Source organism: Mus musculus, chromosome 2 (assembly GCF_000001635.26).
Source record: "Mus musculus strain C57BL/6J chromosome 2, GRCm38.p6 C57BL/6J".
NCBI lineage: Eukaryota > Metazoa > Chordata > Mammalia > Rodentia > Muridae > Mus > Mus musculus.
In genome coordinates this window covers 28,073,291-28,095,344 of record NC_000068.7, presented here as the reverse complement: position 1 = coordinate 28,095,344, position 22,054 = coordinate 28,073,291, and the positions used below count along the sequence as shown (strand labels likewise).

At 49.5% G+C, this 22,054-nt stretch overlaps 1 protein-coding gene across 2 annotated transcripts; it reads left to right on the top strand.

Annotated features, from left to right (window-relative positions):
- Window positions 1-10,434: 10,434 nt before the first annotated feature.
- On the top strand, window positions 10,435-18,866 carry Fcnb (ficolin B). Of its 2 annotated transcripts, none has more exons than XM_006497676.4 (9): window positions 10,435-10,554; window positions 12,326-12,439; window positions 14,396-14,449; window positions 14,724-14,759; window positions 15,412-15,444; window positions 15,596-15,723; window positions 16,094-16,223; window positions 16,964-17,098; window positions 17,656-18,516. In XM_006497676.4, the coding sequence occupies exons 1-9, from the start codon at window positions 10,488-10,490 to the stop codon at window positions 17,925-17,927; spliced, it is 969 nt and encodes a 322-aa protein (XP_006497739.1). In that variant the 5' UTR covers window positions 10,435-10,487; the 3' UTR covers window positions 17,928-18,516. The 2 variants fall into 2 exon arrangements, with proteins under 2 accessions (XP_006497739.1, NP_034320.1); NM_010190.1 differs by lacking the exon at window positions 17,656-18,516 and adding an exon at window positions 18,523-18,866 and having other exon boundaries at window positions 10,467-10,554.
- The last annotated feature ends 3,188 nt before the right edge of the window (window positions 18,867-22,054 follow it).

The window sequence follows — 22,054 nt, the reverse complement described above, 5'->3', positions numbered from 1 at the left end:
CACAGGGACCTTCCAGGCTGCAGCTCTATAGCATGGTGGAGCTCCAACTGAGAGGCATGGGAGGTGAGGATTGGGGGTGGGACCCTGAGGCAGGAGGAGGAAAAGCATTCATATCTACAGCACTGAACGAAGACTGGATGGGGCCTGAGAAGAGATGCTGTGTTCTTCATCCCCTGTGGCTGAGGCAGCTGAAGCTCAGAACAGGCAGCGGAGGTTCTACTGCCTTCTCCAGATCAACTCTAAGGTGTTCAAGGCATCTGGAAACTTCTAGAAGCAGGGAGAACCAGCTTTCCAGGCCTGTACATGATGCCCTTAGATTTAGTATCATAATCCCACTAACAATGGGAGCCTGAAGCCCAGAGGAGCAGACTGGCACCCAAAGGTCTCCTTGCATTGTTTCTGGAGGTGACAGCCTTTGCTTTGTTGCCCAGGTTGAAGAGTGACAATTGAAGGGTGAATAATACCGTCCTTAGGCAAGCATCCAGGTTGCCAGCTTCAGGATTATCCCCTTACTCCATGCTTGAGGGAAAACAGAGAGGACAGTTGATCTCTGGGCCTCAGAGCAGGAGAAACCTCTTTCTCTGGGCCCCAGGGAGCATGTGGTGTGGTGAGTGGAGAGTCCTTCCCTGGCTAGGCCTAGCATTTGCCAGCAAGAGTGGGGCAGGAGCACATTGGGCTGCCCCTCCCTGAGACCCCCTTTGACTATGTCTATTGCTGTCATGTCCAAGTCAGGCCCTCAGTGTTACCCTTACTCCCAGGACAGTGGTCTGGCCTCAAGAAAGCCAAGAAGAGAATCTCAGAGGGAGGGAGGCATGACACCTTCCACCACTGGTCCAGGGACACTCCCTTTGCTGAAGCCGGACCTGATCTCTGCTTTAGGAAAAAGCCAGTCCACATTGGCTGATGGGCTTGGAGGTCTTCCAGAATCCCAGAGCACCTTGCCTCCATCCTTTGGGGTCTGGCAGAGTTGCTGGATAGAAAGCCAGGGGCGTGCCTTGGTTTCAGAGGCTTTCTCCTTGGTTCCATTGTTCCAGTTAGACTCCTATTCAAAGGCAGAAGCGCAAAGCAACTCCTTCCAGAAAGGCCAATGTACCAGTCCTTACATGAGCTGTGACAGAGGCTAATTCGAAAGGTGAGCCTCTGAAGTGGAAACTTTAGGGTTCTTTGGAAAGTCAGTTGTGTTGAATGGTGTTTTGCTGGGGCAAAAATGTGAAAGAGTGTTTTCCTGAAGAGGATATAGGTGAAAGGCTAAGGCAGACTCACGAAGGAACGTTTTTACGGAAGCAGACACAACTGAAAGAGATGTTCTGCTAAAACAAGCACAGGAAAGGACACGTGATAAGGGATTCTTTGCTAGCAACAGCAACATGCCCACCTTATATGCATAGTTGGGCTCCATTTGTTGGGACTCCATAGAGAGAAGCACACCAAAAAAACTTACAGTGCTGTGCTGTAGCTTCTTGCCCCTTCCTCGGACTCGGGCTGATTGGCAGAGTAATGTCAGTTGAGACAGACTCACGTGCTGAAGCAAGACCTGTGGAGGACACTCGATGTTTGGAGGGAGTATAAAAAGGGCTGGATGGACAGTCAAAGAGGCTGAACCAGGCTTGCTTGCATAGCTAAATGCTTCCGGGTCTCAAGTCTTTGCTGATCTTTGCCTGGCTGAAGAGAAGCACAGCCAAGAACTCCTGGTGTCCCTCCTGGTCTCTTGTGCTGACTCCTGCCAATGCTGAGGCCTGCCTGTCTCTGCTAGGTAATGCCACCTCTGCTGGTTCCTGTTTGCTGTCCCAGATCTATCATACTGGACTGCTGGTATCTCTGTGAAGTGTTTGTGAGTGGATCAAGCTGCCATTGCTGACCTGTGAACTGAACTGCTGATTTCCAGACAACACAGATGGGAGTTGCTCCAAAGAACCTTTTCTAAACAGGTCCACTTTCCCAATATCCTTTCTTTTCCACTACCTCTGGTGGATGATGGACTAAAAGGGAGGTTAAAGCATTTAAGAACCATCATTAAAAGTAGGCTTTGAAAGAAATTAAAGAAACAAGCCTCGCATAGGGAGTCTTATGAGGGATAGAGGGCTAGGCTAGTCTACATACCCTCTTTGGGTAGTCTCTATATCTTCTAAACAGAAGAGTGATAAACACCCCTTGCTGTGGGCTAAAGAAAGGAATCTGGTTATGGGATTGGCAACCATCCTAATCTCTCACTGAACACCACTCTTCTTAGGTCATTAAAGATAGTCTTTATGTCAACGTTGGTTGAAAGGCGTATACCGATGTCTCCTTCTAGGGTTACTGCTCTGCAGCAACTAACCATGTTGAGGTTTCCCTGTCCCTACACAAGCACAGGAACGATGCCTTAGTTAGGGCCACTATTGCTTTGATCAAACACCATTACCAAAGCAACTTGGGGAAGAAAGGGTTTATTTTCCTCACAGTTTCATATAACAGCTCGTCATCAAAAGCAGTGAGGGCAAGAACTCAAGCAGGACAGGAACCTGAAGGCAGGAGCTGATGCAGAGGCCCTGGAGGGATGCTGATTACTGACTTGCTCCCCATAGCTTGCTGAGCTTGCTTTCTTATAGAACCCAACACCACCAGCCCATGGAAGGCTCCACTCACAATGCACTGGGAGGTCCCCAGCAATCATTGACACCCTACAGGCTTGCCTACAGCCTGATCTTACAGAGACAGTTTCTCAACTGAGGTTCCCTCCTCTCAGGTGACTTTAGCTTATGTCAAGTTGACATAAAACTAGCCAATACAAGCAAACTGAGGCAGCGCCAGGCTCTCTGGCATGTTTCCAGGGGTCACCAGGTCCTCCTCACTCTGCCAACTTCTGGGGGGAATTCAGGAGCTGCTGAGGCCCCTGTCCTGTGCTCTCCAGATAGCGATTGTTGGTACACTAGAATGACACAACCTCCCTGGCTTTTTCATAGGACCATGTAGAGAGGTGGTTGCAGGAAATTCACATCGTGCAACTCCCCACGAGTCACAGACGATGCCTGCTGTCCAGTGCTTGGAAAGAGGAACCTGCCACCAGTTTGCACAGGACTGGTATACTACAGCGATTTCTCTAGGGTGTTTCAGCTAAGCCACCAGTTGGAGCAGAGATCTGGGTTCTGCTGAGGAAACCACAGGACAGACCACGGCCTGTTTGCAGTTCTCGTTTGCCAGGCCTTTTGAAATGTTTGTTATCGAAAGAGTTTGTGGAGGAATTGCAAAAATCAAGTGCTTGAGAAAGCAGTAATAACTTGCTTGCTGAACTCTCTAGCCAGCTTTGGAAACTTCAGTTGGACTCTTTGAGTCTTGAGATCAATCGTCAAGCGGGACAGAAGGATTCCCTAGATTAAGGATCTCTCAGCAAAGGGTCAGCCTTCGCTGGCGTAAAGCATTGCCCTCTTCGAAAGCTCCATCCTTATTAGATTCAGTCATGATAACCGGCCAATCAGAATTTTCTTTGGGATTTTTGTTTTTAAACCTCCAGTTCCTCCAGTGCACAGGACAGTACAGAGACCACACAAGGTACTCTCTGGCTTGCAGAGAGCATGTCTCTAAGGAGCCTTGGCAGGGATTTGCTTCTGTGTGCGTATGTACAGCCATGTATGCACACGCCTGCTAGCCCACCCACCTGTCTCTAAGAATGGCAGGGTCAGGATGGAAGAAAAGCCATGTGGCGAGGCCTGTGCCTGCATTTACTCCACAGGGCAAGAGACAGCATCTCAGAGAGGACTGTGGGGAGGAAAGAGGCTTAGGAGAAGGCATTTACATACCATAAATGTTTAATTACACCAGTGTTTCTCCCATACAGTGACACTGGGATGAGTTTTAGACATTCTGGCCATGTCGCAGTACCCTTCAGCAAGGTTAATCCTGTCCTAATTTGAGTTTTAAAATTAAATCTACTTCCATGAACAAATGTCCCTGCAGCCTCATCCCATTCTTTTATCCAGAATAAATATGTCTGTGCAGGAGCTCCAAAAATGAAGGTCCAGGGCGGACAGCACACAGGGTCCACACAGCACCACGCTCTGCGTCCCTGCATCCATCACTGCTTGGCTCATGCATTATATATGAAAGCCATGTACCACTCCTGCCTTGGTGCAGGCGTGCGAGCAGAGGCCTGTCAGCATGCTTAAATCAAGTGCAAAGCAGATTGTGTTCTGGGCCCCGGGAACAAAAGGCTGCAGGTGGATTTGGGGTTTTAAGAATGACTAGATTAACTCAGGTGGGGACATTCTCTTGGATTTTTCTGGTTTGCTCACAAGCTTTAAAACATGGAGACCTAAGCAAGAACAACCACAAAGACAGAACGGAAAGCAGCAGCCTCGCTTGTCTGATTTGCCACACCTGCACTTTGGAAGGTGAACGTGACCTTCATCCCAGGCAGAGCTAGAGGAAGAGTATCATGAGATTTGTTTGCTCCACACTGTCCTAGGGCTTGTAGACTCAATTAAGATATTAAAAATAGGGCTTGGGGAGCAGAGTTCCTCCACAGCACTCTGTCTTTGTTTGTGTCTCCAGTGAGCAGCCCAGGGCAGACTCCCAGCGTTCTAGGGACGCAGGCATCGCAGTGTGAAGAGATCTCTGCCTCAGGAGATATAAATTCCAATTTTCTCTGACACAGACTATTACGCTGCAAGCACTGGTCATCTGTCTTCAGGTGCCTGGCAGGTGCTCTGTGCCCCATTATTATCTCTGGGAAATTAAAACAGGCCATGGGTGAGGAATGCTTCCTGCCTAGCCCCAGATGCGTCTGCCTCATGACCTGGGCTGACCTCAGCAGCTCCCACTGGGAATTTTGCTTCTCTGAGGCTGGCACTGCCTGATACCCTGCCTCACACCCTCTGCCCCCCTCCCCCCCCCCCCCAGAGCTGCCAAGCACTTCCCAATACTACATAGCTGGAAAGCAGCTTTCTGGAGGCAGGGTCACTACAGCGTGGGCTCCTAACAAAGGAAGGTGAAAGAAAGGGGTCTGACAAGAGGAAGGGAGGGGTGAAAGAGAGTGAATGGAGAAGATGCAGAGAAGAGAGAGGGGAAGGAGAGAGGGGGAAGAGAAAGAAGGAAGAGAACTTAGTAAAAGCGCATGCTCACAAGCATAGGAACCCGAGTACAAGCCCCAGCACCCACATAAAGGAAGAGAAAAGAACTGGGTGTCTTGCCACTTGCTTATGATCCCAACACATTGGGGATGAAGACAGCAGACCTAGGGGCTCACAGTCAGCCAGCCCAGCCTACTAGGACAGAGAGAAGAGCAGCTATTGGGAGATTCTGTTCCACAAATACAAGGTGGCGGCAGCAAGGTGGCTCAGTGGGCAAAGGTACTTGTCACCAAGCCTAACAACCTGACTACAGTCCTAGGCCCCCGTGGAAGAAGGAAAGAATCAACCAACATCCACAAGTTGTCTTCTGGGTACCATAGGAACAATATGGTGTGTGAATGCACAGACACTCAGACACACAGACACACACACACATACACAGACACACAGACAGACACACACACACACACACACACACACACACAGACACAGACACACACACGCACACACACACACACACACACACACACACACACACCTACAGTGTCTAAGGATCCTCGGCTTGGTCCTTGGGGCCTTCAGGAGGCCTTTTTATCTGCTTCTTCCCCAGTCCCTTTACTCTTTAACAGCTTTATTAAGACAGAATCCACACACCAGGGAATCCATCCATTTGAAGTGTTCAATTCAGTGGGGTTTCCTTCTTACCTTTTGCACTCACGTGCTGTCAGCACATTTTACAATTTCATAATAATTTAGAAAATGTTCATCAACTGAAAGGCACCCTAGACCCTTAACTGGTCTTTCTCTTGCCTCCCTCTGTCTTGCCCCAGGCTCTGACATCTGTACCTTCTCTGAATCTGCCTGTTCTGGGGGGGAGGGGAGGGAGGGGCTTGTACAGTGTGGCCTGGCTCTCTTTCTGCAAGCTCATGCACAGTGTGGAATAGGCCAGAACTTTGCTCTTTTGTATAGCGGATGACATATGACACCATCCAAATAGGATGGTGTGTGCTCTGCTCGTTCTCCCACCAGCCGAGGGACACGGAACAGCTTCCATCTTCGGAGCCTTGTGACCTTACAGATGTGAACTGACAGATGTGTGGATGTGGAAATCTTCATTCTTTTCTGGTCTTCACTTGGGGGTCAAAGTGCTGGGTCTTGTGACAACTCTTGGGTGTTCTCCACAACAACTGCTTGATGTCTGCCTACTTCCTGAACTTCAGACTGTGGTGTTTGTCTGCAGAGGCAAAGGAGAAGAAAACGCCCAGGGCTTTCCTTAGGACTCAACCAGGCAGCATCTCAGTGGTGCAGGGGATGGGGAGCCAGGGTTCAGGACCCCTGAGCTGAAGGGTCCTACACCAGGGACAATGGAATAGAAAGATCTCGAGGTTTTTAATGCTGCACCACCAGAGTCAGGCCCCTGCAGATAGGAGTCTGTGGAGGGACAGAAAAAGGGGATTTGGCTACTTGGGAACATAGAGATGGAGGAAGTACAATTAAATCCACAAGAAGAAAGGGTGAAGTGAGTGTCTTAAGGCTAACGCGATGGGGCCCCACAGATATGAACACATAGACTTGGTGGTTCAGATACTTGACTTCTTTTCCTCCCTAACAGGAATTATCCCAAATTTGGGGTCAAGAAGACCTCCAGCCCTTTTTCTTGGTCTCTGAACTTGGCAGATGCCCATTGTAGCACGGTAGGGTTGAAAGTAAATGTCCTCACAGGAGACATAGCTGTCACCACTGGAAAACCAAATAGAGAAGTTGGGAAAGAAGAGTCAGGGGTCCCCGGATCTGTGATGAGGAGGTCCCGGGAGCTCCTAAACTTCTGGACATCCAGACACCACTGAGTCATGGAGAGTTGGGAATGGAGTTGGGGGCCCAAGGCCTGGGGATGATGACAAACCAGGGGTTGAGAGAATGGGAAATGCCAGATTAGCTCATCGGAAAAAGTCCCTATCTTAGTGGCGGTTGTCTGGAAGCACAGAGGGGCTTTCTGTGGGAGACTTAGGCAGTGTGGCTCGGTAGGCAAAGGCTTTCTCCGTGCTCCCCACAGCAGTTCTTGATGAAAGAGACATCCTTGGTTCCAAACTCTTTGTTCTTTTTGGAAAATGGGTGCATACCAACCCCTCAGGGTGGAGCAGAAATTAGATGCCTTTTGCAGGGAGAAATGTCCGGAAAGAGACACTTATTGGTTAAATCCTCAGGGCCTCTAGATACCTCATTAGCATGGAGAACTCCGTTCTGGGCTACATGAACGTGGGGAGTGTGGTCACGTGTTCTGGGCCAGGAATCTCGTAGGGAGCAGGGAGCCTGGGTGCTGGGATCTGGGGTCCACTCAACCTTGCCAAGTTTCCTGGCATGGTCTACTGTCCCACACTTGCCTGGCATTTTTAATCTGTTTCTTTAGTGCTTGGTTGTGAGTCAATTCCAGCAAGCTGCTGTTCCAGGCTTCCCTAGTGTGAACCCCTGTGACAGGTGGGCCTCTTGTTCTAGCGTGTCCCAGCATCTTCTTGCTGAGCATAGATGAGCTACCGTGGCTGGATGCTGAGTTCACTGGTCACGGAGAATTGTGGACACGATGCCAAGTGGCTTTCAGATGTGTTTGTACTAGGTGCATCCTCCATGACAATGGGTGAAGGTCCCTACTTCTTGACAAAATCCTGCATGTTTCTAGAAGTGAGCTTTTCCCCCTGGCATTCTCAGAGGCTGAGAATACAATGTAGGAATGCTGAGGGCTAGCTCACCCTACTCCTAGGGTGGAGCCCTTCTGGATCCCAAACCTGAACTCTTCCCAGCCCTTGGCTCTGACCGCTGTCTAGCAGCTTTTGAGTTTGGCAAATTCTCATGGTCAAAAGAAGCCAGAAGCCTTTTTTTTTTCTTTCTTTCTTCAAGATTTATGCTTCCAGAGCTTAGCAGTTGTGGTTGTGCCTTCATTATGTTTTGTCTCCAGTAGGATTGACAATCCTGAATATCCAGACTGCTGTTACCAGAGGTCAGTGGTTCTCATGCAGCCAAATTTCAAGTACTTGAATGTGACAGAACCTGGCTTTATTTGTCTCTTTTGTGTCACTGACAAACTGCAGAATAGGTGATTTGTTATGGCTCATGACTCTGGGCACGCAAACTCCATGGTCTCCATCTAGTGATGGCCATCTTGCTGGCACTCTTCGTGTATGTTTTTATATATATGAGTGTACGTGTGTATACAGGTGTGCATGTATGCTTATGTATATACATGCATCAGTGAATGTACATATATGTACATACTGTGTCTATATTTATGCCTATACATATGTGCACATGTTCATGTGCTCATTCATATTGTGTGTATAAGCATGAAGGTATATGTACTCAAACATTTGCAAGCATGTGGGTGTGTGGATTTGCACATGCATGTGTCCTGGTCATCTCTCTTCCGATAGAGCCACCAGGATTGATCATGGAGTCTACTCCCTGGCATCTTCACTGTGTGTTTTGAATGAGATGTCCCCCAATAGTCTTGGGCATTTGAATACTTGCTCAGCAGCTGTGGAGTGGTTTGGGCAGGATTATGCCACTGGGAGTGGCTTTGAGGCTTTGGAAGCCTCCTGCCATCTCCAGTGCCCTCTCTCTGCTTCCTGTTTGCCTGCCATTGAGATGTGAGCGCTCAACTCTGACTGCCTTTCACCTGCTGCCTCTGATCCACCATTCTGAGTTCTAACCCTCTGGAATTGTAAGCCCCAAATAAACACTTTCTTCTATCAACTGTCCTGGTTGTGACCTTTTATCACAGCAATAGAAAAGTAACCAAAACACGTATTTAGTCACAGCTGCCCTCCAGAGGCCGTAACTCCAAACACTACAGAGGAGTTCAATTCCTACAATCGTCCTATCACAAGGGGAGTTACATTTCCATGTTTGAACCACGGCATCAACATTCTGCGTTGTCGTAAGCCACATCTCAGTAGCAATCCCCATTACAGGACTGTACTGGTGACATCTCCCTCTGGCGGCCGTGCAGAAGGAGCAGTGGCAGCTAAGGCAGCTGCCATTTGGGTTCAAAGACTTATTCCCTGTCTCTGTCTTGACAAAGCCCCTGGTGAATATCCATCTTGAACCGACTAGCTGGCACAGAGAGGCTTGCCTGGCTGAGCCTTGAGCCTGCCTGGCCTGGCTCCGCAGTTCTGGGAGACTCAGAAAAGACCTGCTCCCGCTTGCTCAACAGTGCAGTCTGGAGCTGTGCACCACACTTGGTAATGATGTGCCTGCAGGTATCCCAAAGTTTTGCTAGGTTTATTTTTTTTTAACTATTTTTTTTATTCTTAGTGAGTTTAACATCACACACCCCAATCCCATTCATCTACTTCCACATTCCTTTGTATCTGCCCTTGCAACCTTCCCTGCAAAAGAAAACAAACAAACAAACAAAACAGAGCATAGCATAGAAAACATCTTGTCGTGGAAGCAGCAGCTTTGGATCTGTAGGAGCGGCCCTTACACAGGCTCCAGGAGTTCAGAGGTAGATGTTGTGGTAAGTCAACTCAAAACCCTGGATCTAGGCCTGTGCAGTAGCTGAGTTGGTCAGCCCACCATTTGCTAGGTTTCTTATCTGGCTGTCCCTGTGTCTATCCTCCTGTCGCCAACAGTGTGGCCGTGACCTACTCAGCACTCTGTTCCCACCACCCACCTTTGTCACCCTCTGACTCAAAGTGATGACCTCAGATGTCCACACCTTTCAGCTGAACAACTACTGCCAGTTTAGGCCGAGCATGCAGGGTACAGTGCTCAAAAGACAGAATTTAGCTTGAAGGTGGAAGGTGAGGGTTGAGGGGGTGAGACATGTCTTCTCCTGTGGGTGTCTTGAGCAGCCCCTGACTGGCTGGAGCTCACACAAACTGGCGTTCACTGGAGCTCACACAAACTGGCGTTCAGTGTCTGATCCTTGCAGGCTATGGAACTTCAGTCCTATAAATGCAAGGTAAGTTCTTCCACCTTGTTAGCCGGTAATGACAAGGTACAAACAGTCTTGGGATGTCAAGACTCCCCCTCCATCAAATCCCCAATTACCAGCTCATTCTGGACTATCCTAGGGTCCTTCCTCCAGAATCCCACCTAACCACAAGACACAATGTAGAGTATGATGAAAAATAGGAAGGGAATGTGGAACTCCCAAGTATGTTTGACTTAAGCCACCAGCAAGGCAGGCCTTTTGCAAACAGAGGTGCCTCTAGACCTGGCTCAGATGCCTCTGCAGGGGAAGTGAACCTCCAAAGGCCTCCCTGGAAGAACAGACATACCCTTGGGACTATTTTAGGTCTCTTGTGCAACCAGAGGCCTCCAGGAAGTGACTATCTCCTGGGGATTGGGACATTGGAGCCCAAGGTGGGGATATGGAGTTCCTGCCCTATAAGAGCAGAGTGTCTCTGCAAAGCTATAGAGGGGGTTGGGAGCCGACCAGTTGCCATGGCCCTGGGATCTGCTGCACTATTCGTCTTGACCCTGACTGTCCATGCGGCTGGCACATGCCCAGGTGAGAAGGACTCTAAGTCCCTGAGAGCAGGTTAACTACCCACTCAGTGCCTTCTAGTGTCCCTGTGCCCACCTCTTCTGAGAAGCTCCTGTCAGCTCAGTGTCACCCTCTGAGGACAGACTCTGAGCAGCTAGCACTGGCTCAGGTGGAGACTCTGTGGGCCTGTGATGCTGACCCTGAGGCCTTCAGCCTGACCCTAGGAACTTCACAGACGAAGATGACACCTATGTTTTCCACCTTCTTAGGGACTTTGGAGAGAGATGCTAGGATCCTCTACTTTGTGGCTGCCACATCCCCTTGGTAACTTTGGTAAAGATGCATCCCAGAGTCTCCTGGTACATATGGGCAAGGATTTGGGGTTGGAGAATATTCCTGATCAGCTCTGCTCTGATATCCCCTGGGGATATTACTCCTAAGCACAGGGCAACTGTCTCAAGTGGTGACATGGTTAGAGAAGGGACTAAAACAGCAAGACACAGCCCACCCACTGCAGGGGAAAGAGCCCAGCAGGGAAACTGGACAGGGAAACACCTACGAGGTCTCAACCCTACACAAAGAGCTCCAGGCAGCTAAGGAATGCTGGGAGCCAGAGAGGTGGTCCTTTCCATCAATTGATTGTCTAGTGCTGTACTGTGAGCCCTGTAAACATACTCACAAGTAACATTATATGGGCTCAACAGGTTATATTTGGGAATTTATATGTATATAAATATACATATATTATATGTGTATGAATAAACAATAACAATTTATGAAAAACAAGGCCATGAATTTGAGCATGGAGTTTGGGAGGATTTGGAGGATTTGGAGAAAGGGAAGGGAGAGTTGTCATAATTATAATCCCCCCAAACCAAACCAAATAAAAAACAAAAACAAAAACCTGGTAAGAAGCATACCAAAGATAGTTCTCTGGTCTCCAAAGTGAACCCTGCCCTAGTCTGATATTTCAAGTGTTCTTCTGCAGAGATATGAATTTCACAAATTAACAATATTTTACAAAATGTAGCAACTTCTGTTGGGTTCCAGCTGTGCCTTGGAGCATGCATGTCCCCTCCCCTAGAAGACCTCTTGTAGTCCATGGTCAACCCTCATGAGTTGGAGGAAAAAAAAAATGTTACATTAACTCAGTTTCCTAGCAAGATTGACTCTTGTTTTTCCATAACCATTTCCAAAGCCCTCTCTAAATTCTAGAATGACGGCAAGACTTTAATTTTCATTCTCAAGTTGAGTCCTTGCTACAGCCCTATTCTCTAAGAAAACATATTTTTAAGTGTGTGTGGCTGTTTTGCCTGTATGTATGTGTGTGCACCATTTGCATGCCTGGTATCTGCAGAAGCCAGAAGAGGGCATCAGATCCTCTGGAACTGGAGTTACAGACAGTTGTAAGGTACCATGTGGGTGCTGGGGATCAAACCTGCAACCTCTGCAGAAGTAAGTGCTCTTAACCCCTGAGCTTTAGTTCCTACAACTGAGTGGGGCTGAGGAGGCAGACACGGGGGCGGGGTTTGGGTGATCTGTCAAATGACAGCACTGGTAACTGGAGAGCTCATTCCCAAGCAGTCCCACTCCCACCGGATACAGATCTGTCCTGCATGCCCCTCCCATCTGCCCAGCTCCCCAAGGCAATGATGGGCCCATCTCCATCACAGGAAGACCTGACTTCTGCCGATTCTGTCCACAGCCCTCTGCCTGACATGGCTGAGCTGGCAGTTGCTCTCAAGGCAGGTGGCATATGATGCTAGTACCAACTGATGCTTGTGTTGTTCTGCAGAACTGAAGGTCCTAGATCTGGAAGGCTACAAGCAGCTCACCATCCTTCAAGGTTGCCCTGGCTTGCCTGGAGCTGCAGGGCCCAAGGGAGAGGCAGGTGCCAAAGGAGATAGAGGTGTGTGCTGGGGAAGGAGGGGATATGGAAGGGGGCAGTAATGGTGGAGGGGTCCAGAGTCACATTACTGTCCGGAAAGGACACCTCGGGCCCTCCGTGACACCAGATGCCTTGACAGAATGGCCAGTGACAAAAACAAGGTCCAACTAGTCTGAAAGGCCCAGGAGGGCTTCTCTGGACCACCTTACTTAGGTGCTTCAGGCGTGCTTTTCAGCCCCGCCCCCTGGTCCCCTATCTATGTTTGCTCCACTTGGCCACTGTAAGACATCTAGGAAACAGACACTTTCACAGCCCCACCTGAAAGCTGGGCTGTGGCTTTCTTCCTCACCTGCCTCACATAATAGAGCAGAGGCTTAAAACGACCAGCCTCTTCCTGAGCTGGCCCTCCAGTGAAGAGTGGGGCAGCCTCCATATGGGATCTGCTGCAGGGTACAGTCACTAGGACACAGAACCACAACATTAGCACTTGTGGAGACCTCAAGCATACTTGTTCTCGCCAAGTGGGGACCGTGGTTGGTACCTATGTCTCCTGAGCCAGATGTGCCCTGGGGTTCAGCAGGAGAGCCCCTTGCTTGAAGGTACTCCAGCCTGGCAATGATTTGGTGGGGACAGAACAAAGCTGGACACCTCTGTGAGAAGATGCCAGGCTTGAAGCCAATGTGGGTGGTCCCAGACTGTGTCTCACTTGCCTTCTCACCACTGTGATCCCAGTAAGGGGAGAGATATCTGTCTCCAGAGCCCCATTGAGGGACCTGGGAGAAGAGGTTGTCCCATGGCCAGGATGAGATAGCCAGCAATGGGAGAGAGGTGTTGCTTTGGATCTCACTGCCCTAGATCTAAATTGCTACCAGCTTGCATTGCTAACTTGACTCAAGGGGAGAACTAGTGTGCCCCGGGCACTGTATTGTCAGTAGGCCTGCAGAGGTGTTCTTCCAGTGACATTGCTTCTCCTGACCCTCATATCCATCTGTAGAGGATAGACAGATCCACTCCACCTTTGGGCACACCCGACAATGAAAGCTTGGAGCCTACAAGCTCCTGCAGAGACCAGTAGTGCTGTGCTGGGGCCAGAGTGGCGCCTGAGATCAGAACTTGCAAGGAGGACCTTGTAGTCACCTCACAGCTTCCATTGAGGTAGGAGACATCTTAGTCGGGGCATCCATTGCTGTAATGGAACACCATGACCAACAGCAATTTGGGAAGAAAGGGTTTATCTCATCTCCCAGCTTGTAGTCAGTCATCCAGAGAAGTCAGGGCAGGAACTCCAGGTAGGAACCTGGAGGCCATGAAGAAACTCTGCTTTCTGGTGCACTTCTCAAAGCTTCCTCTACCTGTCTTCTTGGCTCCCAGGAACACCAACCCAGGAGTGGTACCAACCACTAATCAAGAAATGCCCCATGGGCTTGCCCACAAGCCAATCCAGTGGGGGTATTTTCTCAATCGATGTCCTCACTTTCCAAATGACTCTAGCCTGTGTCAAGTTGACATAAAAACTATCCAGCACAGGTTCTTTGGGCATGATACAGCCTCAGCTTTCTTCATGAACACTGTGTGAAAGGTTTGTCCTCTCCTTGTAGAGACCTAGTAGGACAGCATCTCTGAAGACATGTCTCCCACTGTAAAGACGCTGTGGCCTAGGCCTGGACCACTCAGCTTGGACAAAGGAGCAAACAAAAGCTTAGTAACTGCGTGACCTAGTGTGCAGTCATGGGTTAGGCTATACCTCCCCCTCACACACTGAATCTTTCCCAGTCACAGGTAGGGTATACCTCACCCCTGTGTCCTCCTCAGCCATAGATAGGCTATACCCTACCCTCTGCACCCTCCTCAGTGAGACTAGCTATAGTCCTAGAGATCACTATGGCCAGCATGACAGGGTCAGGAGTTTGCCACCTAGGCAAAGACCTTCTAGGGGAATAATGGTGGATGCATTGCTCAGGAAGTATGGTTTTACAGGAGAGAGTGGCCTTCCTGGAATTCCTGGAAAAGAAGGACCAACTGGACCCAAAGGTAACAACTTGGCAGACAGCTGAGGGATGCTAGATCTGGCACCTCAACTGTCCATAAAGACACAGGGATTAGAGAAAGAGATGGGGAGGGATTGCCCAAACCGGGCCTCAGTGTCTCTTCCCTGAAGGCTGCATGGGTTCTCTGTCCCCTACCCCTGGTTTCCACCTCCCCAGTTGACCCTAACCAGTGCCTGCCTTGGGTGGCTAGCCCCATTTGGTGGGTCTCCTGATTGACCAGATGATCTGGGCACCAGTATCGTGTTCTCTTGCCTCAGGAAACCAAGGAGAAAAAGGAATACGTGGAGAAAAAGGTGAGTCTCTGTATTGTGTCTTGGGGAGGTGTGCGCAGCTCTGTGTAGAGAAATTTCTTCCATGCCCAGACATACCTAGGGAGAGGGGCCTCAGCCTGAGGTCCTATTGTCTGGGCAGTGGGTAGAGTAGGTGGCAGGGGCCAGGATATTCAAACCCTGAGGCTCACATTCTAGAACCTGTAAGTGGTCTGTCTGAGTGGTTAGCAAAGCTGACTTGAATTCTTTTCTAATTGAAGCTTATTTTTTTTAATTATGAAACTTTAAGACATAATCTCATGCTTTCTTTATAATCAAGGGGGCTCTACCTGAGTTTTGAATGCCAAGGACATCCCTCACCCACAAGGCCTCCTGGGTAGACACTTTGGCAGAGCATAGTCTAAGCGCACTTGGAGCAAAGCATTCTGGGAGCAAAGAGGGGCTACCCACTCTTTTTGGTACACAAGGCCTCAAGATGGGTGCTGTCAGGGACAGTGCTTACCACAGCTGTGGAGGGAAAGCCAGGCAGCTGGAATGTGTACTCCAGGAGGAGGGCCTAGGCGAGTCCTGGAATTATTCAGCTCAATTATCATGTATTTGCAGGGTTGTAGGGACCAATAGGGATGTAGTTGATGACCTCACACTTATGACCAGTGTCTTTTCTCTCCCCACACAGGAGACTCTGGGCCCTCTCAGTCATGTGCTACAGGTGACCACATTGCCTATCCTGTCCCTATATAAATGTTCTCTGTCCCTGTGTTCACTTCAGGCCCTTGCTGTGTGACTTTGTGCTTGTTGCTCACCTTCTCTGAGCATACCTGGGCTCCGGTCCCACCTTCTTTCTCTGCTTCTATACACAGGACCTCGGACCTGCAAGGAGTTGCTCACCCAGGGCCACTTTCTCACTGGCTGGTATACCATCTATCTGCCAGACTGCAGGCCCCTGACTGTGCTGTGTGACATGGACACAGATGGTGGAGGCTGGACCGTGAGTGTTGAGCTAGCCCCTGGTCACTGAACTTTCAGAACCCAAATTCCATGGTCAGCAGAAAATGAGCTATGTAGGATTCTGATCCTTTGTACCCCAGAGGGAGCCCTTTACTCTTTGAAGATAGAGAATCAGAAATGCTGACAGGTAACCTGTGTGAGAGAGCACACGTTGAAGGGAAGGCCACTCCTCTTCCTGCTGTGTGGCTTGGGTCATGATGCCTATTCTCATAGCTGACCCTCAGGTGTATGGGGTCTGCCATGACCTGTTTATGGCACTAGGTTCCCAGTCTTCTGAGAATCTTGGATTCCTGCTCTGCTTTGAGGCTTGGTTCCTTGTGTTGACTTCTGTGTATATTTCACGGTCTCAGGTCTTCCAGAGGAGGCTTGACGGCTCTGTGGACTTCTTTCGGGACTGGACCTCATACAAGAGGGGCTTTGGCAGCCAACTAGGGGAGTTCTGGCTGGGGAATGATAATATCCACGCTCTAACCACCCAGGGTAGGTAATGCCGGCCAGATGGGGTAACCTTGGGACCCTGGGTCATGGGGCAAGAGTCCCCCATGGTTAGAGTATGCAATGCTCAGCAAAGTCACCCCAGGGAGTGAGATCACAGCTGTGCCCTTCTGCTGGGTGAAAGTCAGGGGATAAGGGCCTCCTCTAAACTGTGGGATATGACTTCTCAGGACCCAGCCAATGTCTTGGGGACATTGTTTTTCATCTCTAGCTGTTAATTCATCCAGAACACTTGCCTCTGGGTTCTACAAAAGTCCCCTTTGCCTCTACAAGCCACAGAGAAAGCAAGCTCTCTTAGTCCCTTCTCCTCCCACTGAAAATCACATAGCCTTTTGCCACTTACTCACTACCAGGACACCTTATTGTGTCTGCTTCTGTGCTTCCAATTTAAAAAAAAAAATCTAAAACCTTGCACATCCAGGTTCAGGCTACTGCATTAGAAAGCACAGCCCTCTGGGAGAATTCACAGACCAAAGCACGCTGGTTCATGCCAAGGGAACATTGCCAGTGGGTTTTCAGGAGTGTTACTGCCTTTCAAACAGACAGAGAAACACAGGGCACCTCTGAGGTACCTCTGTAGCCAAAGATGTTGGTACCTACCCCGGTGAATTCCAAGTTCAGTATCATTCATAGATATGAATACGATATCTGACTCCCATCTCTTATGCCTGGTGGCAGCTCACCTCAAGGGCTGAACCTTTCCCATCCTCCTCCATGCCCTGAAGGAACCAGTGAGCTGCGGGTGGATCTTTCAGACTTCGAAGGCAAGCATGACTTTGCCAAGTACAGCTCCTTCCAGATCCAGGGAGAGGCCGAGAAATACAAGCTTATCCTGGGAAACTTCCTTGGCGGTGGTGCTGGTGAGCAGCTTGGGTTTGGGGGGCTTACCTGTGAAGTGAGGGCTTCTGAACTACTCTGGGAGTAGAAGGGCCTGCTTTGCATCTCCCCCTGGTGGCCTTGAGCCTAGGGTTGACATCAGCGAAATACTAATATCTGCATCTTTACACCATGTGAGTTCCATGAGATTCGGTCTGTTAGCACTCCCAAGGGCCCACACCCAGCTCCATTGCGTAGTTATTGAGGACCACTGACTACTGTCTCCAATGAAGTCAGAAGGAGATGGTCATCTCCTGGGTGCTAAAGCCTTGTTTCCACAAAGAAAGAACATATCTGGGACCCTGAGTTAGCCCCAGCCTCCCATCTCTGTGACAGAGAACTAAAGGAAGTAAACTCAGAAGGAAGGGAGAATAATTTGGCCCATGGTTTCATCCTTGGTCACTTGGGCCCAAGGTGAGGTCATGGTGAAAGCCTGTGGTGGAACAAAGCCTCTCGTTCTAGGGCCAACAGGAAGCAAAGAAAGGGGCTCAAAGGAACACCCCTCAAAGGCATGTCTTAGCAATCCTTTTCTTCTAACCAGGCCCTGCCTTTCCCAGTGTCACCATCTCCCAGAATCTATCAGTGACTAACCCACTGAGGTCTCAGATCTCCCAGTCCAATCACCTGACTCTCAAACAGTGCTTGCCTTCAACCAAGCCTTCGACCTACAACACTTTTAGGGGATGTTTCATCTCCAAACCACAGCAGCACGTATTTCCCAGAAGGACTTGTGGTTTGGGAAGTGCATCTTATAGAGTGCACCCTACAGCATATGAACCTGGAGACAGTGGATTGGAGAGATTCCCAGTGTGATTCGGGAAACCTTGGGGCATGACCACACCTATTCAACTGATGAACTCAAAGCTAAGTGAGGCAGGCCACATACTCACGAGATTTGATGGTGACAGCTCTGAAATGTATGCACCAGCATTGCACCATATGACCTTGAACTTTTAGAAGGAAAAAAACCAAACAAAGCAGACAGTGCTTTGACCATGTTCTGTGGGTGGGGACCCTGAGGCCATTAGGAGGTCCTTGCGAGCTTCACGTTCAGCAAGGGAGTAGAACAGGATGCACCCTAGAGGCCTGGAGGCTTGAAGCCATTCAGTGCCTACTGAGAGACAGCCAGGGCAAGAGAGAAGTCAAGAGAAGTCCTAGAGAGATACAGGCTACAGGAGAAAGAGAGCCAGTCCTGGTGATGCTGTTCAGAGGGTTCAGTAGTGTGGTTAGGGAGAAAGATACCAATGGCAACCAGGACTTGCTGGACCAGGAGGAGACAGTCATATCTGATGCGTACTCTCTCCCAAGGCTTATGTAGCTGGGTCCCTCACCTGGATCTCAACTGATAAATCCTCCAATCGAGGATGAGCCATCTAGCATCTATGTGATGCATGTTCTTTCTGAACAGGTGACTCTCTGACACCCCATAACAACAGGTTATTCTCCACCAAAGACCAAGACAATGACGGCAGTACTTCCAGCTGTGCCATGGGTTACCATGGAGCCTGGTGGTACTCCCAGTGCCACACTTCCAACCTGAATGGCCTCTACCTGAGGGGTCCCCATAAGAGCTATGCAAATGGTGTCAACTGGAAGTCATGGAGAGGGTACAACTACAGCTGCAAGGTTTCTGAGATGAAGGTGCGGCTCATCTAGCTTCCCACACAGGGAGCACCCCTCCCAGACTCTTCCATCTTCACTGCTAGCTAAGGATGGAGTGTGCCCACCCACCCTGCTCTGCCCACTGCTCACACTCCACACAGCCCATGGCCTCTGACCTAGCTTTTTTCACATCCCTATATTCTCACCACAAAGGAAAAAAATGCATTTTCAAAAGGTGCTTGTTCTCTGACAGACAGGTGTCTGTGTTTTTTTCGTATTACTTTTGAATAGTCACCATATCTGAATCATCCAGCAGTGTTGTCTATGAACTTGACAGTCAGGAAGGGTTGGAGAGCCCATTTATAGACACAGAGGAAACAGCCAATGCCACCATAACCCCTTGGGTATCTGCCTGTAACCCCCTGCTCTGCCACTATCATAAGTGATTTGTCCCCATTCCAACTCCCATGTCCCCTCATGGCTCACTCACAGCAATTTACATGACCATTAAAAAGTCACCTTAGTGCTAGAAAGAGCACTCCCAGAGGCTGGGAGCGTGCAGGAACCCTTCTGCTTTCTATGTAAGAGCTTCTGTGAGCCAGCACTTCCCTTGACTAGCAGATGTGGTGAGCACTGTGCCCAGAGTTGGTGAGACACTTGCTTGAGGGGCCTGCCACCCCCAGGGCACATGTCAAAACCACAATTCTAGCTGACAGAGCTGGGGAGAGGGTGGAAACAAGGAGAGGTCCTCTTCACAGGCTAGGGCTAGATTCTCCCTAGGACTCAAGGGGGTCTGAGCAGGTGGAAGAGAAAGTAGACCATCTGCTTATCAGGCACAACGAAGGAAAATAAGGGCCCAGGAGGAAAGCATATCTCTAGGACATCAGGCCCTTTGCCTCTGCTTCAACGTACAGGCACACATTCAGTGGCTTAAAACAACAGTCCTGCCGGGCGTGGTGGCACACGCCTTTAATCCCAGCACTCAGGAGGCAGAGGCAGGCGGATTTCTGAGTTCAAGGCCAGCCTGGTCTACAAAGTGAGTTCAAGAACAGCCAGGGCTATTCAGAGAAACCCTGTCGAAAAACTAAAAAAAAAAAAAACAAAACAACAACAACAACAAAAAAAACCCAAAAAACACCAAGCCAAACAAACAAAACCCCCAACAGTCCTGTTGCCCACAGTTCTAAAGGTAATAAGACTTGTAGAAAGTGAACATGCTGGTGTCCTTTTCTCCTGCTGCCTGAAAGAGCCTGACCCCCACCTCCTCCAGCTTCCTCAGCACCCTGGCTTCCTTAGCTGTGGTTTCTTTGTCCAGCTTCAAAGCCAACAGCAGATTGGAGTTAGATATGGTTCTGCTTAGAAAAGCCAGGGTCCTCATAGATCTTAGGGGGTCAACCCAGTTGTTCTCTGTAAACTGTTTATAGTTCCAGACATCAGGCAAGAAATCTTCAGCAGACATCCTATTAAAATCGAAACAGAAACCACCGGGCATGGTGGTGCACGCCTTTAATCCCAGCATTCGGGAGGCAGGGGCAGGCAGATTTCTGAGTTTGAGGCCAGCCTGGACTACAAAGTGAGTTCCAGGATAGCCAGGGCTATACAGAGAAACCGTGTCTCGAAAAACCAAAAAAAAAAAAAAAAAATAAAAAAATAAAAGAAAGAAAGAAAAGAAATCGAAACAGAAAACCAGCCTGGATTGAGCACACCTCGGCTTGTAAGTGCTTGGCTAGTGTGCACGTGCTAGGTTTGATTCCCAGTATTGCCTAACTATGATGTGGTGGTGCTTACCTGCTATCTGAGCATTCAGGAGATGGAGACAGGGAGATTAGAAGTTCACAGCCATCTCAGGTTTAAAGAGAGATTCACGAACCCCTATCTAAAACAAATAAGCAAACAGCAGTAACAAAAAAGTGGAGCTGGTGGGCTGAGGACGGGTTCCCACATGGGGTTCCTAGTGCGAGGGCGGCCTCAGGGAAAGCAACTAAAGTAGTGAGGCAGACTGTGGAGTCCAGGCATCTTGGGCAGTTTAGGGCCATTAGTTATGCTTTAAGCGAAGTTGGCAAGCAGGGGGCTGGGTCTGAACTGGGGTTCCTGGTGCCGGTGTGATCTCTGGGAGAACAGCCAGAATTGTGAGCCCAGGACGTGGGGTGCAGTTGGAGGCTATTTGGTGTGGTTTAAGGGGAGTTGGTGGGCAAAGGGCCGGGTTCTCTAGTGCCAATGTAGCCTCTGGGTAAACTTCAGAGTCCTGGACCCAAATATGGACGTGCTTTAAGGAGAGTGGGTGGGCAAACGACAGTGTCTTACCTTGGGTTCCTAGTGCCAGTGTGGCCTTGGGGGAAAAGCAGTCAGAGTTGAATACTTAGCCCAGGCCATTGTGGGCAGTTAGGGCTGTTGGGTGTGCTTTAAGGCTAGTTGGCAGGCAGAGGGTGTGGGCTTACCTGGGATCACAGATAGGCCTACACAGGAAGCATGAACTCCAGCAAAGGGGCCAGAGGTGAGGGCCAGAATATGAAGCCAGGGCTTGGGGTGCAGTTTGGGTCTGTTGGCTGTTTCAAGGGGAGTTGGCTGGAAGAAGGTGGAGTTTTACCTGGGATTTTTCATTTCAGGGTGGCCTTTGTGAAAGTAGCCTGAATGGGGGGGGGGGGTGTCCATCTATGGCTTCCAGGGGATAGGGGGCATTTTGATGCTTTGGGGCATGCTGTAAGTTTGGTGTTGTCTTGCACGCGCCGGACTCGACCAGCAAGAACGACGCTGCAACAAGATCCTTCTGCACACGTTTATTGGGAGAGCTTGATTGCAGAGGAGAAGAGACCCCGAGCCCAGAACTGGTGCTGCTTATATAGGCCTAGGAGAGGCATGTCTCACACCCGGATTGGTTATGCACTTTGCCTCATTTGCATGCTCCTCATCTGATTGGCTACTCTCTCTCTCTGTACCTCACAGAGCCTCATTATCATACCTCATTTGCATGTCTCACATCTGATTGGTTATACTCCCAAAGCCTCATTATCATGCCTGGGCCAGGCAGTGTCTTTGCAAAAAAAACTTTACTGCATATGTACACATTGGTTGTTTGTCCAAGCTTATGCGTGGTGGCCAGCAGTAGTCAGTGCCACTCTGCAACGGCACATGTGGCTTCCCACAGTGTTGCTGGACAGAGTCTTTGGTGTTGGGTCTTATCTTGGGTCTCTGGTGCCAGTGTGACCACAGAGAAATCATTTAGAATTGAGGACCTGAATATAGAGCCCAGTAGCACAATCTAATAATAACAGCAAAAGCTCCCAGGTTCAGTAAAAACATGAGTTTGGGCCGGAGGGGAAGCTTGGTGGTAGAGCACT

Coding starts and splice junctions, on each gene's coding strand:
- Fcnb (XM_006497676.4), top strand. CDS start 10,488: ATGGCCCTGGGATCTGCTGCACTATTCGTCTTGACCCTGACTGTCCAT. Junction 12,440..14,395: donor AGGTGCCAAAGGAGATAGAG/GTGTGTGCTGGG, acceptor ATGGTTTTACAG/GAGAGAGTGGCCTTCCTGGA. Junction 15,445..15,595: donor CTCTCAGTCATGTGCTACAG/GTGACCACATTG, acceptor TTCTATACACAG/GACCTCGGACCTGCAAGGAG.